The 15,510-nt window shown below is 40.8% G+C and overlaps 1 protein-coding gene across 1 annotated transcript in view; it reads right to left on the bottom strand.

Annotated features, from left to right (window-relative positions):
* Positions 1-15,510, bottom strand: part of LOC147343750 (potassium channel subfamily U member 1-like) — a 53,691-nt gene that overhangs the window by 19,429 nt on the left and 18,752 nt on the right. Inside the window, exons 4-7 of the mRNA XM_086380420.1 lie at positions 15,248-15,323; positions 13,256-13,364; positions 8,062-8,153; positions 5,566-5,676 (exon numbers count right to left, since the gene is read on the bottom strand). Coding sequence (XP_086236546.1) covers positions 5,566-5,676; positions 8,062-8,153; positions 13,256-13,364; positions 15,248-15,323 — 388 coding nt within the window. The remainder of the gene's footprint in view (positions 1-5,565; positions 5,677-8,061; positions 8,154-13,255; positions 13,365-15,247; positions 15,324-15,510) is intronic.

Raw genomic sequence — 15,510 nt, 5'->3', positions numbered from 1 at the left:
TAACAGTAATTTCATAAGAAGGAATCCAAATGGCTTATACATTTGAATATATTCTTGACCTCATTACCAACCAGAAAAACGAGATGAAAAACCACAATATGAGACAATGTCTTACAAATGCTATTCTGAAGAATGAATGGCTCAAATGAAGAAGACTGATGTATCCAAGCATCAGGTAGGGTGGGAAGTTACGTTTTAACTGGTAGTAAGGCTATAGGGCAGCAGGCACTCTCAGGGCTGCTGGGGAAGTGCAGACAAGACAGAAAAAGCATTCTGGACGACTGACAGTTCTATTACAGGAAGATTTAGTACCCTGCAGCTTTACTCCTGGGGACCAGGGCACATATACAAGAACTTTCAAAGCAACATTCTTCATAATAGCCGAAATTGAGGAGAAATGTCAACCAACAGTAGAACGGATTAAGAAAAATTGTGGTGTATTCACATAATGGAATGCTTTACCGCACAGCAATGAAAATGAATAGGTACCGCTATACCCAGCTGCAACAAGGACGGATCTCACAAACGCAATATTGAGGTAAATCAATCTGTATCCCATTTTTGTGAGTTTAAAAACAGGAAAAATGTCAGGAGATATGAATTAATAAATGTAAGGTATCAAGTCAAAATCATAATTACCTCTAGGAGCTAAAGATGGGGCAACAGTTGGGGAGGGTTTTGCTGCAAAGCTGGCAATAGAATATATCTTGATTTTGGTGATGGTTACATGGATGTTTGCATCACAATAATTCATTTTAATGTACGCTGTAATTCTGTGTAATTTTCTGAGTTATAATTTAGGATAAAGAGTTTTAAACATGGTACTTAATTATTACCTATGCTCCAATGACCCATGCACAACTGTTGGGAATTTTTCACTTAACTTTTACTCTTATGAAATTATTTAATGTTGAAGAAATTAGAAAATATTTATTGCTACACATGTGATATGGATATTGGAAAATATTTAATGATACACATATGAAAACGAGGTGACCACTACATACTGAAAAAAAAAATTTGAGGAAATATACTGTTATCATAAAACCAACATTTATTAGCCATAATGATATAAATACTCATTGCTGCTGTAATTACAAATTAGAAGATAACTCTGATGGAACAAGTGAAGGAGACAAAGCGGTGCAGAGGGCTGAATAATATTCATCTGAAAAATATCAGGTGATAAGTAAATACTGTGTACAACTGAGGAGTCCAAAGAGTGATAAAACATAAATTTAAACTCAAAAGAAATATTAAAAATGAAAGAGGTTAATTATCTGAGTAGTAAGGCTGGAAAAAATTGTAAGGGATTAAATATTTGGTAGTAAGCATTGAAGTCCCAGTATAATGGTCAGCTGGTGCCAAGAGCTGACTCGTTGGAAAAGGCCTTGATGCTGGGGAAGACTGAAGGTGAAAGGAAACGGGGGCAGCAGAGGATGAGATGGTTAGACAGCATCACCAGCGCAATGGACATGAGTTTGAGCAAACTCAGGGAGATAGTGAAGGGCAGAAAGCCTGGTGTGCTGTAGTTCGTGGGGATGCAGAGTGGAACACGACTTAACAACTGAACAACAACATTTTGCTATTGATGTGCATGTTCATATGTTGCCTTCTGGAGCAGTGCTATCTTCTGGATTCCTACATGGATCTGCTCCACCCCCCAACGATTGTTGAATTAGGTGTCTCTTACATGTGATGACAATGCATCTGTGTGTACATGATTTTACGTGTGATGACAATGTGCCTGTGTGTACATGGTTTTCCTTTATCCTGATCAGCATTACGGTACCTTTCCAATCTGACAACTGATATCATTTTTTGGTTCTAGGAAGTTTTTACTTTTTCATTTAATTGTGAAAAATTGCACGTATATGAAGTACATAGGATGCATACATTCAATACAAAGAATAACAAATCAATATTTATGTTTGACTGAGCTCAGCTGGGTAAGTCTTCTGCTCCGTGTGGTTTCACTGGAGTCAAGTACATGACTGTGTTTAGCTGAGAACCCTAGTGGGAACAATTTCTGAAAAAGTATCATTTACATGTCCATTAGAGATGAAATTTGTGGCTCAGATGATAGAGAATCTGCCTGTAATACAGAAGACCTGGGTTTGATCCTTGGGTCAGGAAGATCCTCTGGAGAAGGGAATGGCAACCCACTCCAGGATTCTTGCCCAGAGAATTCCCATGGGGTCACAAAGAGTGAGACACAACTGAGCAGCTAATAAACATAGACACACACACACACACACACACACACACACACACACGTCCATTCCCTCGGCTGGACTTCCGGAGGAGCTGGCAGCTGCATGGCCCTCATGCCCTTCAGAGCAGCTGAACTTCTCACATAGTGTTCCATGGCGTCAAAATACTGAGTGCAGAAGCGCCCAGGCTTCTTATGGCTTGGTTCTTTAACTGGCTTGGTCATTTATATATATTTTACAGGTTAAAAGGAGTCAAAAGGCCAGCTCAGATCAAGAGAAAGGAGATTAGAAGACTCCATTCTTGATGGGAGGAAGAGAATGTGTGTAAACAGCTGGGAGGTATTTCTGGTAGTTATTAAAAAAAAAAAAACTACCACTGTTTTCCGTCTGCTACATTCTCTTTATCAAGTTAAGTCAAAGGCCAGCCTGGATTCACTGAGAGAAGCAGTATGAATGTACAGTGAGGAAAGGCAACGTGAACTTTGGCATCAAAGGAAAGTCCACCAGAATCACAGACTGTGATAATCACTTTAAAGCCAACAAATGGAGTGATGAGATAGGAGGATTCCAACAGGCTAACTTAGACAGTTTGGCCAGAGAAGGACTCTGAGTGCTGGGGGATGAAAATAAATCATTCACATCCAGTAGGAGAGCTTCTGAGCAAAAAGAACAGATCAGTAAAGTAGCCTTTATAGAAGTTCAAGAGAGACAAGATAGGAACTTTGAATCGGGTTATGATAGCGGAGCCTGGCGGGCTATATACAGTCCATGGGGTCGAAGAGTCGGACATGACTGAGTAGCTAGCACTCTCACCTTCAGGGCAGACGAAATGATAGCAACAGAATTAGGACACGTACACAGGGTCTGAGGAAGAAAGGAATGTCCAAGACTACGCTTAGTTTTCTGTTTTAAGGACTGGCATTGATGAGATGCCACTTGCTGAGATAAGTAATGCTATTTGCTTTCTTTCTTGTTTTATTTTTAATTTGCCTTGTGAAATGGGAAAGCTGGACTTGAGATCATGAATTTACTTTTGAAAATGCTGAGTCTGAGGGGTCTTTGAAACACTGGGATGGAAATATCCAGTAAGCTACTAGCTGTGTGACTATGAAGCCAGAAAGAATGTCCAGTGGGGATATCAATTTTGGAGTCTTCAGAAAGTGAAGTGAAAGTTGCTCAGTTATGTCCGACTCTTTGTGACCCCATGGACTATATAGTCCATGGAACTCTCCAGGCCAGAATACTGGAGTGGGTAGCCGTTCCCTTCTCCAGGGGATCTTCCCAACCCAGGGATCGAACCCAGGTCTCCCGCATTGTAGGCAGATTCTTTACCAGCTGAGCCACAAGAAAAGCCCAAGAATACTGGAGTGGGTAGCCTATCCCTTCTCTAGCAGATCTTCCCAACTCATGAATTGAACCAGGGTCTCCTGCATTGCAAGCAGATTCTTTACCAACTGAGCTATGAAGGGGAGTCTTCAGAATATAGATGTAATTGACAGAGTCTGGACAAGCCACTCCCAATGTTTGTGCCATTTAAGACATTTCAATCATTATCTTGACAAGTACCTACAATAACCTACGTTATTCTATGAAAATACAGCAGTGGGTAAAAGATGTAACTTTCCATACATTTAATGATTTCCTCTCTGTCTCAACTGGATTACAATTATTAGTGTTTTATCACTGGTTTTAACACTTTGGGTCTTTTGTTTGTTTACTATGTTTTAAATTAGGGGCCTAGCAATGCAAAATTGCTGAAAAGACAGGCATGACAATGATTCTGAAGCAGAACTCTTGGCTATCTATCCGCAGCACCATAAAGGAATTCAGAAGGCTTACTGGTCATCTCATAACCGAGAGCCTAAGGTAACGGTTGGTTGAAGGTGTCATAATGTAAAGAGTACAGTGTTCAACTACGAAAGGCATGAAGAAGGCTGAGGTGACCCCACATGCAATCATGGATAAGACCAAAATGTCATCTCATAGCTGCTTGACTTTAGTGAGTGATCTCTGGATATGGATTGACAATTTAGAAAAATAAAGAAGTTAGTTCTCTACACATTCGCGTGTGTGCGTGCTCAGTTGTGCCTGACTCTTTGCAACCCCTTGGACTGTAGCAGACAAGATTCTTCTGTCTCTGGGATTTACCAGGCAATAATACTGGAGCAGGTTGCCATTTCCTTCTCCATGGGGTCTTTCCAACCCCGGGATTGAATCATATCTCTTGCATCTCCTGTTATTGGCAGCTGGATTTTTTTTTTAATCACTGAGCCCTCCCTATACATTACACAAAGTCAATTCCAGAGAGCTTAAATACAAAATATTTCAATATAAAAACCTAAAATAGTTACTTAATTTTAGAACAGACAGATCGAAGAACATCAGAAAGGCAAGAAGTCAAAAGGGAAAGAGTTGATAGATTGGAATCTGTGTAAATTGAATGCTTCTTCCTTAAGATAAAAGCACACACAAAAATTAAAAGACAAAGGGGAGGGAAATTTACAACATATGACACAAAGAAGCTACTGTAAAAGTATACTAAGTGCTTAAAAGTCAGTAAAGTAACAGACAACCCTCCTTACATAAAAGAAATGAAGAGAATTCCAAAAAAATCAGCAAATCTTCAAAACACAAAAATTGCTCAACCTCATTAGGAACCAAAATTGTAAATACAGAACAATTAGAAACCATCTTGCCTACTTAAAACTCTTTTTGTGTTAAAAAGGCACTTACCGGTGTTTCACAAAATATTTGACTTGGACTCTGGTCATAAAAAGATAAACCACAAAGAACAAACACATGCCTTCTGCGTCCAGCTGAACTTTGCATTTGCAATTCTGAGAACTGACAGAATAATAACCATGAATTGCACCAGACTAGCGCACAAGATTATGGTTATACATAATAGTACATGCTATTGTTGTTGTTACTTAGTCACTAAGTTGCTTCTGACTCTGTGTGACCCCACGGACTGCAGCACTCCAGGCTCCTCTGTCCTCCACTCTCTCCTGGAGTTTGCTCAAATTCATGTCCATTGAGTTGGTGATGCTATCTAACCACCTTCTCCTCTGGCACTCCCTTATCCTTTTGCCTTCAGCTTTTCGCAGCATCAGTCTTTTTCACTCACTTAAATAATATTAAAACCTGTACAGAAAAAAAATCCGGCAATTTATAGTCCAGAATAATATTTTCATAGGTTAACTCTCGTCATGAACTGCTTTTTCTTTACTTTTTGCTGATTAATTACTTCCTACTTTTAAAGATCAATGGCGGAAGGGCAATTTTCTTCCATTAAAAATATTTGCACATATTTTAAGTGTCCCCCGCTCATGGGCCGTACAGATATACTTACTCTCCCAGGAATACAATCTCAGTGTTGATCTCCCCTGCTTTGTGGCGGAGAAAGTTCCTCAGGAAAGCCATCACACTGTCCACAGTGATGTTTCCGCACACCACGATGAACCTAGAGAGTGAGAGCAAGGTGCAGCGGGTCATCCCAGGAACAGTAGCATCTTCCAGTCTAGATTTAGAGATGGACTCTTAAACAGCATGTTAAAAAAGCAGAGACATTACTTTGCCAGCAAAGGTCTGTCTAGTCAAGGCTATGGTTTTTCCAGTGGTCATGTATGGATGTGAGAGTTGGGCTATAAAGAAAGCTGAGTGCCGAAGAAATGATGCTTTTGAACTGTGGTATTGGAGAAGACTCTTGAGAGTCCTTTGGACTGCAAGGAGATCCAACCTGTCCATTCTAAAGGAGATCAGCCCTGGGATTTCTTTGGAAGGACTGATGCTAAAGCTGAAACTCCAATACTTTGGCTACCTCATGAGAAGACTTGACTCATTGGAAAAGACCCTGCTGCTGGGAAGGATTGGGGGTAGGAGAAGAAGGGGATGGCAGAGGATGAAATGGTTGGATGGCATCACCAACTCGATGGACATGAGTTTAAGCAAGCTCCGGGAGTTGGTGATGGACAGGGAGGCCTGGCATGCTGCAGTCTGTGGGGTTGCAGAGAGTCTGACATGACTGAGCGACTGAACTGAACTGAACGTAGCTTAAACTTAGTTTTAAATAAAGCTGGTATATGTTCCACCAAGATTTTAAATTTAAAAACACCAAAGACTACATCTCTAATATACAAAAGCAGGCTCAGATTCTGTAGGGAATGATTCTACACTTTGAATTGCACATAACTTTTTAGGCATATGTGGACAACTATTGCAGCCGCTAGATTTTTCTTGCTTATTTACAACCTATGATGGACTTGCACGTGTGTTCATTACACTTGATTTTCTACTTGACTCCTGATTGGCTGGTGTAGTCTTTTTTCACTGACGAACCACTGATCATTGGAAAGTCTCACTGATTTTCCCACAGTCACATAGTATGGTTGAGCAGCACCAGAATCCAGGTTATTTTGGTTTATCTCCTGTATCTAAAATTACCCAGTAGTCACAAAAACAGTGAGTCCAGTGGAGAGACATCTCAGAGTGGCCCACAAATCTATGCATGTAACCTTTACAGTGAAAAAGAGCTGTCAGTTTCCTTAGGCTTAGTCTACATAAGGAAGCTGTTCCACTCCACCCCATTAGTTATGTAAGAAAGCTGAAAGTCTAATTTTAGCCTCAAACTTAAATTTTTCAGACCTCACTGACTGACTTGGCATGTTTTATCCCTTTCTTCAGATGGGCCAGGTCAGATTTTGGCTTATTTAGTTCATTTCATTGTTTTCAATATTTGTTTTTCATTCATCTTGGTTTTTTATTTTCTCTCCCTACTCCTGAGTCAATCTTGGTTTTTATCCAACTGTGTTAAGACATCATTCCATAGGAGCTCATCTTCACTGTGCCTCTTTCCTCAACAGCAGGTAAGAATTGTTCCAAATTTAAGATCTCCAATTCATTATCTTCTTCTTGTTCAGTCACTAAGTCATGTTTGACTCTCCATGACCTCACGGACTGCAGCACGTCAGGCTTCCCTGTCCTTCACTGTCTCCCAGAGTTTGCTCAAAGTCATGTCCATACAGTCAGTGATGCCATCCAACCATCTCATCCTCTGCCACCCTCTTCTCCTCCTGCCTTCAATCTTTCCCAGTATCAGGGTCTTTTCCATTGAGTCGGCACTTCGCATCAGGTGGCCAAAGTATTGGAGTTTCAGCTTCAGCATCAGTCCTTTCAACGAATATTCAGGGTTGATTTCCTTTAAGATTGACTGGTTTGACCTTTCTCTTAGGTGTGAAAAACCACGATGGCAATGGAGGTAACATACATCCACTGAGAAATCGTGTAAAAGTAACTCTGACTTCACTTTGCTCCTGGGAACAAATGGCTGTGGTGTGGACAGAACAGGTAATCTGTGAAGGACTGGAGAAAAGAAATTCCTCCTTACTCGAGCAAACCTTTTTCTGTCATGAGCCCCACAAGCTTTAGGGGAGTTTGGGCTGAGACGACTGAATTGAATTGTTTTCAACTCAAACCATGACTTTAACTTGATCCACTATGTAAAGTTAGTCATGAGTCAACCACATGATTAGAATGAATAAAACCATTAGTAATGGATCTAAGAGAACAGTCATGATAAGGAATGTGCAAATACTGGCACAATCAACATTTGACACTGAATGACAACATATCTGTAATAATTTTAACTGATTTAATTCTTATGTGTCTCTAGATACGTGAATCAAGTGGCAAATATCATCTTCTCGTGGTATCTACTCTAGCACAGCCCTCTTTTAGAGAGTGAGGACCTTGCCCATACATCCACCTAGGCCGGGCATTAGTGTTCAGAAAGAGACAGTGACCAGCAGAGTATCTCAAACTGCAGAAATTATACCCTAAAGCTACTTACTTCTTCCCTTTGACCACTTCATAGGAACTGGTATATTTTCTCTCGTTGGCAAGAAGTTCCACCATTTCGGGGACATAGTTGGCGAACAGTACCTAGAAATGATCAGCAAATAAAACCTTAGGTCTCACTATGTCCAAGGATACTCCAAAATTCCAAGATGACAAAGGAGAAGGAAGGTCCATAAAATATTCTTTCTTATAACAAAGACATGACTATGAACCGTGCTTTTTAAAGCACAGTTTAAAATTAAAGAAATTTCTTCCTTTACTTCAGGCTTTGGACTTGGTTAAAATTCAACAGAATGCATTTCAGCCTTCAAAAAGATGAAAGCAAAGACAAGCAGTAAGACAACCTCCCCATCCATTTGGTCCTGCCATCACTTCTAACGGCCCTTCGGACTCTTCCATTTGATCCTATTTGGGGCTTTGGGGAAAAAAAAAAGCAATGGGACAGAGTGGAACCCCACTAAGGGGAAATGATAGAAATGAGGGGATGTAACAATTATGTGGACAGCGGGATGTCAGAAAAGTAGACTGGAATGGATGGGAGGGGAGTTTGGGGGAGAAAGGGTACATGTGTATGTATGGCTGAGTCCCTTTGCGGTCCACCCAAAACTATCACAACATTGTTAATTGGTCATACTCCAATACAAAGTAAAAAGTTAAAAAACGAAAGGTAGAATGGAGAACTCTGGGATGGTCTTTAAAGAATTGAAAGTAAAGTCACGGAAAAAGGAGGCTTCCTTTGTCCTGGACACACTCCTGAACCAAACACAGATGTTCCCTTATCTGTAGTAAAATGTTGGTGTGGAGAGAGCTTACTCATCTGAGCTGGAAAGAACACTACATCCAGCAGATCAAACCTCAAGTCCCCTTCCTCCTTGGAAGAAAGACTTTAATCTGATGGGCAAAAGATGAAGGAAGATGAGGTTGCTCCGATCAGTGTAGAGGCTAATTAGGAAGGTCTGCTCTCCTTCATTTACTACCTTCATCCCTGGCAATCAAGCAATTATGTCATGGGCTCCAGAGGATGCAGTCTGAAAAACATGGGATTCATTTATCCCTTCATTTTCATTTGACACCTGCTCTGAACAACGCAACACTTGCTCTTAAACCTACATCACTTTATTTCTCCCCATTAACCAAATGTTTTGGGTGTATGTAAGTGATATTCAAAAGATATAGGAAATATTCTTCACCAAACTCCCGAGGGTGAAGACTATGATGAAAATCCGTCCTAGGTATGTCTTGGGTACCACATCTCCAAAACCGACAGTCGACATTGTTGCCATGATCAGGTAAATGGACTCAAAGAATGAAATGGTCTGTGAATTTCTCCCTTGGAGCCAAGGATCACCAGAGTTTTCCACCTGTCCAAAGAAAGAAGACTCAGGCAAGGTCTGTAAATGGACTCCAAGGGAACGTTTATAAAGAAAAAGCAATACACTGGATTTGTTTCACTTAATTCAATCCAAATGAAATAGTACATGATTCCCAGGTTGCTGTGAAGGGTGTGCAGATCGTGGGTAGTGATTGTGAAGTCGTGTGTCCCATCCAAAGTTTTGCAGATTGTGGGTAATGATTGTGAAGTCATGTTTCCCTTCCTTGTGATTATTGCTCAGATCTGAGGGGGCATGTAACTTGAGCCCACGATGGGATGCTCTCTGGAGAAAATGGCTGACAACCTCTCTTTTCCTTTCCTGTGGGTACCTCATCCAACCGTAGAGCCATGGGACTCGGAGGCTGTCAGGCTGAGCACTTATTATTCAGTCTCATTTTACAACAGATCAGGATCATCATGAGAAAATACACAGTTACACGGTCACTTCATTTCAGGGAGCTTATGCACATGGATGTTGATGTATAAGGAAGCGCAAAGAAACTTTCCAGATTATTTTTCCTCTCTCCCTGGAAAAATATTTTCAGTGATTAAAAAGTAACTCTGAAATAAGCTGCAAGGATACACTGTATAAAATGGGGGATGTAGCCAATGTTTGATAGTAACTATAAATGCAGCATAATCTTAAAAAATTGTGAATTGCTATCCTGAAGGCTTCCCAGGTGGCACTAGCAGTAAGAAACCCACCTGTCAATGCAGGAGACATAAGAGACATGGGTTTGATTCCTGGGAAGATCTTCAGGAGAAGGAAATGGCAACCCACTCCAGTATTCTTGCCTGGAGAATCCTATGGACAGAGGAGCCTGGGGTCGCAAAGAGTTGGATATGACTGTAAATGGTGCACAATCTTTAAAATTGTGAATTGCTATATTGTACACCTGTAAATGATATAATATTGTATGGAAACTATACTTTAATTAAAAAAAGAAACTCTGATAAATGTTTCCTCTGATTTTCCCGATTAGTCTTCACTTTTTTTTTTGGCCACACACACGCAGGATCTTAGTTCCTCGTGTCTTCACGTTTTAAGGAAACTAAGTTTATCAGATTTTTTTTTTTTTTTACATTAAACAAAAAGAGCAACTGAGGCAATGGCATTTGTGCTAAGTCTTTTCAGTCATGTCCAACTCTTTGAGACTCCAGGCTCCTCTGTCCATGGGATTCTCCTAGCAAGAATGTGGATTCTAGCAAGGAGTGGATTGCCATTTCCTTCTCCAGGAGACCTTCCCAGGGATCAAACCCTCATCTTTTAGGTCTCCTATATTGGCAGGTGGGTTCTTTACCACTAGCGTAACCGGGAAGCTTTGTGGTATGTGCTAGTCGCTTCAGTCGTGTCCGACTCTGTGCGACCCCATAGACAGCAGCCCACCAGGCTCCCCCATCCCTGGGATTCTCCAGGCAAGAACACTGGAGTGGGTTGTCATTTCCTTCTCCAGTGCATGAAAGTGAAAAGTGAAAGTGAAGTCGCTCAGCGACCCCATGGACTGCAGCCCACCAGGCTCCTCTGTCCATGGGATTTTGCAGGCAAGAGTACTGGAGTGGGGTGCCATTGCCTTCTCTGTGTGGTATGTCTAGGGTGCAGCTAATCCACTAGGACTGCAGGTGGCCTTCTGAGAGCAGGTTGCCAGAAACGTGTGTTTTTGCAAAGAACCCCAAAGTCTGGGTTTTTAATGTGACTTCCTTTTAAAAAGGTTGGCAACATGTATATTATCATATGTGAAACAGATCGCCAGTCCAGGTTTGATGCATGAGACAGGGTGCTCGGGGCTGGTACACTGGGATGACCCTGAGGGATGGGATGGGGAGGGAGGTGGGTGCGGGGTTCAGGATGGGTAACACATGTACACCCATGGCTGATTCATGTCAGTGTATGGCAAAAATCACTACAATAGTATAAAGTAATTAGCCTCCAATTAAATCAATACATTAAAAAATAAAAATAAAAAGGTTAGCGACCAATACAAAAATAGCAAACACAAAATGCAAAGCATGTTAGGGCCAATAAATAGGGCTGCAGGCCCCATTCAGCCTGGTAACTGCTACTGAAAGCAAAAAAAACCAAAAACAAACCCTTGTCACCATGGTTTCTCCTTTAGCATCCTCTTGCCCTCTGTTCTGTGAGGGCCAACAGGTCTCTACAGGGAGACTGGTGACTGCTTCTCCCGGGGTGGACCCACGCCCTTGGGCTGACCTTCTAGATGTAGGAATCTACCTTTACTACTGTGACATTTCTCAGGGAAAACTGTCTCCTGCCTGCAAGAGGAGGAAGGATGTGGCAGCCTTCATAATTCCTTTCTTCTTTAATTGATGTACAGTTGATTTATAATATTGTGTTCATTTCAGGTATACATCGCAGTGATTCAGTGATCTTCTTCTGATAATTTTTCATTATAGGTTATTACAAGATATTGAATATAACTCCCTGTGCTATAAAGTAAATATACAGATATATATGAATATATAAATCTGCTCAGTTGTGCCCAACTCTTTGTGACCCCTTGGACGGTAGCCCACCAGGCTCCTCTGTCCATGGGATTTCTCAGACAAGCATACTGGAATGGGTTGCCATTTCCTTCTCCAGGGGACCTTCCTGAGCCAAGGATTGAACCCACGTCTCCTTCATCCCCTGCACTGGTAGGTGGGTTCTTTACCACTAGTGCCTCCTGGGGAGCCCTATAAAGTAAATACTTCTTGCTTACCTATTTTGTGCATTGTAGTTTGTTTCTTGAAATACCAAACACATTTGGTGTTTGACATTTTCCTTGATGAACTGAACATGGCTAAGTTTTTTTTTTTTTTTACTTATTTTTTCCTTTTTCTTGTTATTTTGAAATGGATTTTTGAGAGAAGAGCTCAAGTAGAAAAGACTTCTGGTCTGTTTTTTGTTTTGCTTTGCTTTTCTCAAAGGCCTTTGCAAGCTTTTAGCAGCCCACTTTAACTTCTGCATTTTCTAATGACCTCTCCTCAACTTTCCTGGAGCAGTTAAGTCCAGGAGTTTCTTTCCTATTGCTGAAATCCATTTATTATGTTGCTGATTATGTGAGATGAGAGCTAATCTTTCTTGTAGACAAAGGAGGCAGCTGCATACACAGATTGATTCCAGGAGGACCAAGAAAGTCCCCAAACTTCCCTTTGCAACTCAGCAACTGCTCCCCCTGCAACTCTCCAGCTTTTCTAAGTACGAAATTCTCTCTGACCCTGTATTTATTTCTCTATTTATTTTTTATAATGATATTTATATCATTTATTACTATTTATTGGAGAAGTAAATGGCAACCCACTCTAGTATTCCTGCATGGAGAATCCCATGGACAGAGGAGCCTGGCAGGCTCCATAGGGGAAAGTTAAGTCCATGGGGTCACAAAGAGTCAGACATGACTGAGGGACTAAACACACATTACTATTTATATTATTATATTATATGTAAGTGTACAATATACTCATTATAATTTATAACATTGTTTATTATGTCTTTACTTCTTTATCTCTTTATTTCTCTGATCCTTTATTCTTTTTCAAATTGCTGGAAACCCTATGATACAGTGATACATTTTACCTGTTGCTTATACTTTAGATGAATGCACTTATTAAATCCTTCTCTAAGAACAGGTTTTGAGAGTTTGGAGAAGACACATCGATACTGTGAGTGCAGGAGATATATGCTTGTGAGAAATATGGAGTGGAGAAAACCCACCCAAAGGAGGTAAAAAGACAGACCTCACGCTGATCACAATGATGGAGACAGGAGCTCGGGAGATTTGCCTCCATTTTTCACAGAAAAGACATGCATGCTTACCAGCAACATCACAGGGTTGGATGAGATGCTCACCAGGTGAATGAATCCTGCAGCCGTGAACCAGATGCTCAGAACGATGGATAACAGCTTGCAAAACTTCACTGAATTGCTAGGGGAAGAAGGAGTGTTGCTGGGTTCTGGCAGGTTCCAGAACAATACAAATACCTCATCCTCTAAACTCCTGCTCCTCAGAGCTTGCTTCTAGACCAAGAGCAATGATACACCTTCCTTGGGAGCATCCTGGAAATGCAGAGTCCCAGGCCCTGCCTTTATCTCTGATCTGCAATATTCCTGGATCCCCTCTCCTTATGCATATACACCTTACAGGTGGAGAAGCACAGCCCCGTGACACACTTTTGTTCAAAACCCTTGGTAGATTCTGGGGGATGATCCCTAGCCTGATATTATATTGACCAAAGGCACAATCTCAAGAAGCCAGAGAGTGGATTTGCAAAATAAAATTTTGAGTGGATCACAGAAATGAAGAAATGGATTAATGGAGAAATGGATTAAATGAAGAAATGGAAGTGGATTACAGAAATTAAGCTCCATATCGCTAAACTCACAAGAGGATCCTTGGAGGAAGAAGATCAAACAAGCTCCTGTCTCCTAAGGAAAGCCTCCGAGTTTAGCTGAAATCTCTGGGGTTCTCAGCAAGGCTGCCTGTCCCACAAAAACAGCCCTTTCTCCACAAAGCATCAACTTATAGCAGTGAGACCCAGCTGGCCAGAACTATTTGATGATGCTTCTAGTGAGAATGCAGGGTCATGGAGATGGTGCGTAGGTAATGTTAGACCAAAATGCTTACAGCTTTAACAGGACTGGAGCTTAAAGGTGCTGGGTTGGCCAAAAGGTTTGTTCGGAATTTTCCATAAGATGTTACAGAAAGACCCAAATGAACATTTTGGCCAACCCAATATTTGGATTTTTTTTGTAACTGTAATTTTAATTTTGTGGAGACATTTAAATGATTCTATTTCTGTAAGAATGAGTTCATTGCTGCTACTGGGCAGCTCTCAGGCTTGGAGAAACTGTCATACATTCCTAGACAGCTGTGGTGTATTTCATGACAATGAATGTGTAGAATTAAAGTATCTGAGTTCTTTGGTGATCCACTGATTATTTAGTAAAATATTGTTTAGCCTCCATGTGTTTGTATTTTTTATAGTTTTTTTTTTTTTTTTTTTCCTGTAATTGACTTCTAATCTCATAGCGTTGTGGTCAGAAAAGATGCTGGATATGATTTCAATTTTCTTAAATTTACTGAGGCTTTATTTGTAGCCCAAGATGTGATCTACCCTGGAGAATGTTCTGTGTGCACTTGAGAAGAAAGTGTATTCTGCTGCTTTGGGATGGAATGCCCTATAAGTATTAAGTCTATCTGGTCTAATGCATCATTCAAGGCTTGTGTGTTCTTATTAACTTTCCATCTAGATGATCTGTCCATTGGCATAAATGGGGGGTTAAAGTTCCTCACTATTATTGTGTTACTGTTGACTTCCCCTTTTATGGCTGTTAGCATTTGCCTTAAGTATTGATGTGCTCCTATGTTGAGTACATTCCTGTGTACAACTCTTATCTTCTTGGATTGAACCTTTGATCGTTATCTAGTCTGTGTCTCTTTGATCATTATGTGATCTTTGTCTCTTTTAACAGTCATTATTTTAAAGTCTATTTTGTCTGAATTGCTTTGATTTAAGAAAAAAAACTTGGGGGGAGGGGGAAGAGTTAAAGCCTAAATGAACGGATACACTGCAGGTCCAAGAAACAAAGAAGAAACAAACTCTTTAAGATGATTGCAAATTTCCAGCCAGTGTGTGAGGTTAATGCAATGGGAGAAAAGTAAGCGAATGCTACCTTGGGAAGTGAGGGATTTCATGACGTTTCCGCTGAAGTTTCTGATGGGAAATGAGCTGAGTTGAAGGTTCAGTTAACATTTGAATTTCCTAATCCAAACGAGTAAGGCATACTTGGGGCAGGCCTGGCATTTACCTGGTGCTGATGGCTCGCAGAATTTGCAAGATTTGAGGGAGTTCCAGCAGCCGCAATGCTCGTAAGAACCTTAAACCTAAAAGCAATCAAAAAAGAAAGCTTCAGTCTGAACTACCCCACACCTAGGACTGTTCATGTTCTCTCTCCCTGAAATGCTCAAATATATCACAATGTCATCAGTTTAAGACCATGAGGACTAGTTCAAATCCTGATTCACTTAATGGCTATTGTCATCTAAAGCAACACCCTTAGCTCCTCTGGTT

This window comes from Bos grunniens, chromosome 27 (genome assembly GCF_055505025.1).
Source record: "Bos grunniens cultivar Pamir isolate PY7600 chromosome 27, Bosgru_T2T1.0, whole genome shotgun sequence".
NCBI classification, from domain to species: Eukaryota; Metazoa; Chordata; class Mammalia; order Artiodactyla; family Bovidae; genus Bos; species Bos grunniens.
This window is presented reverse-complemented; position numbering and strand designations above follow the sequence as displayed.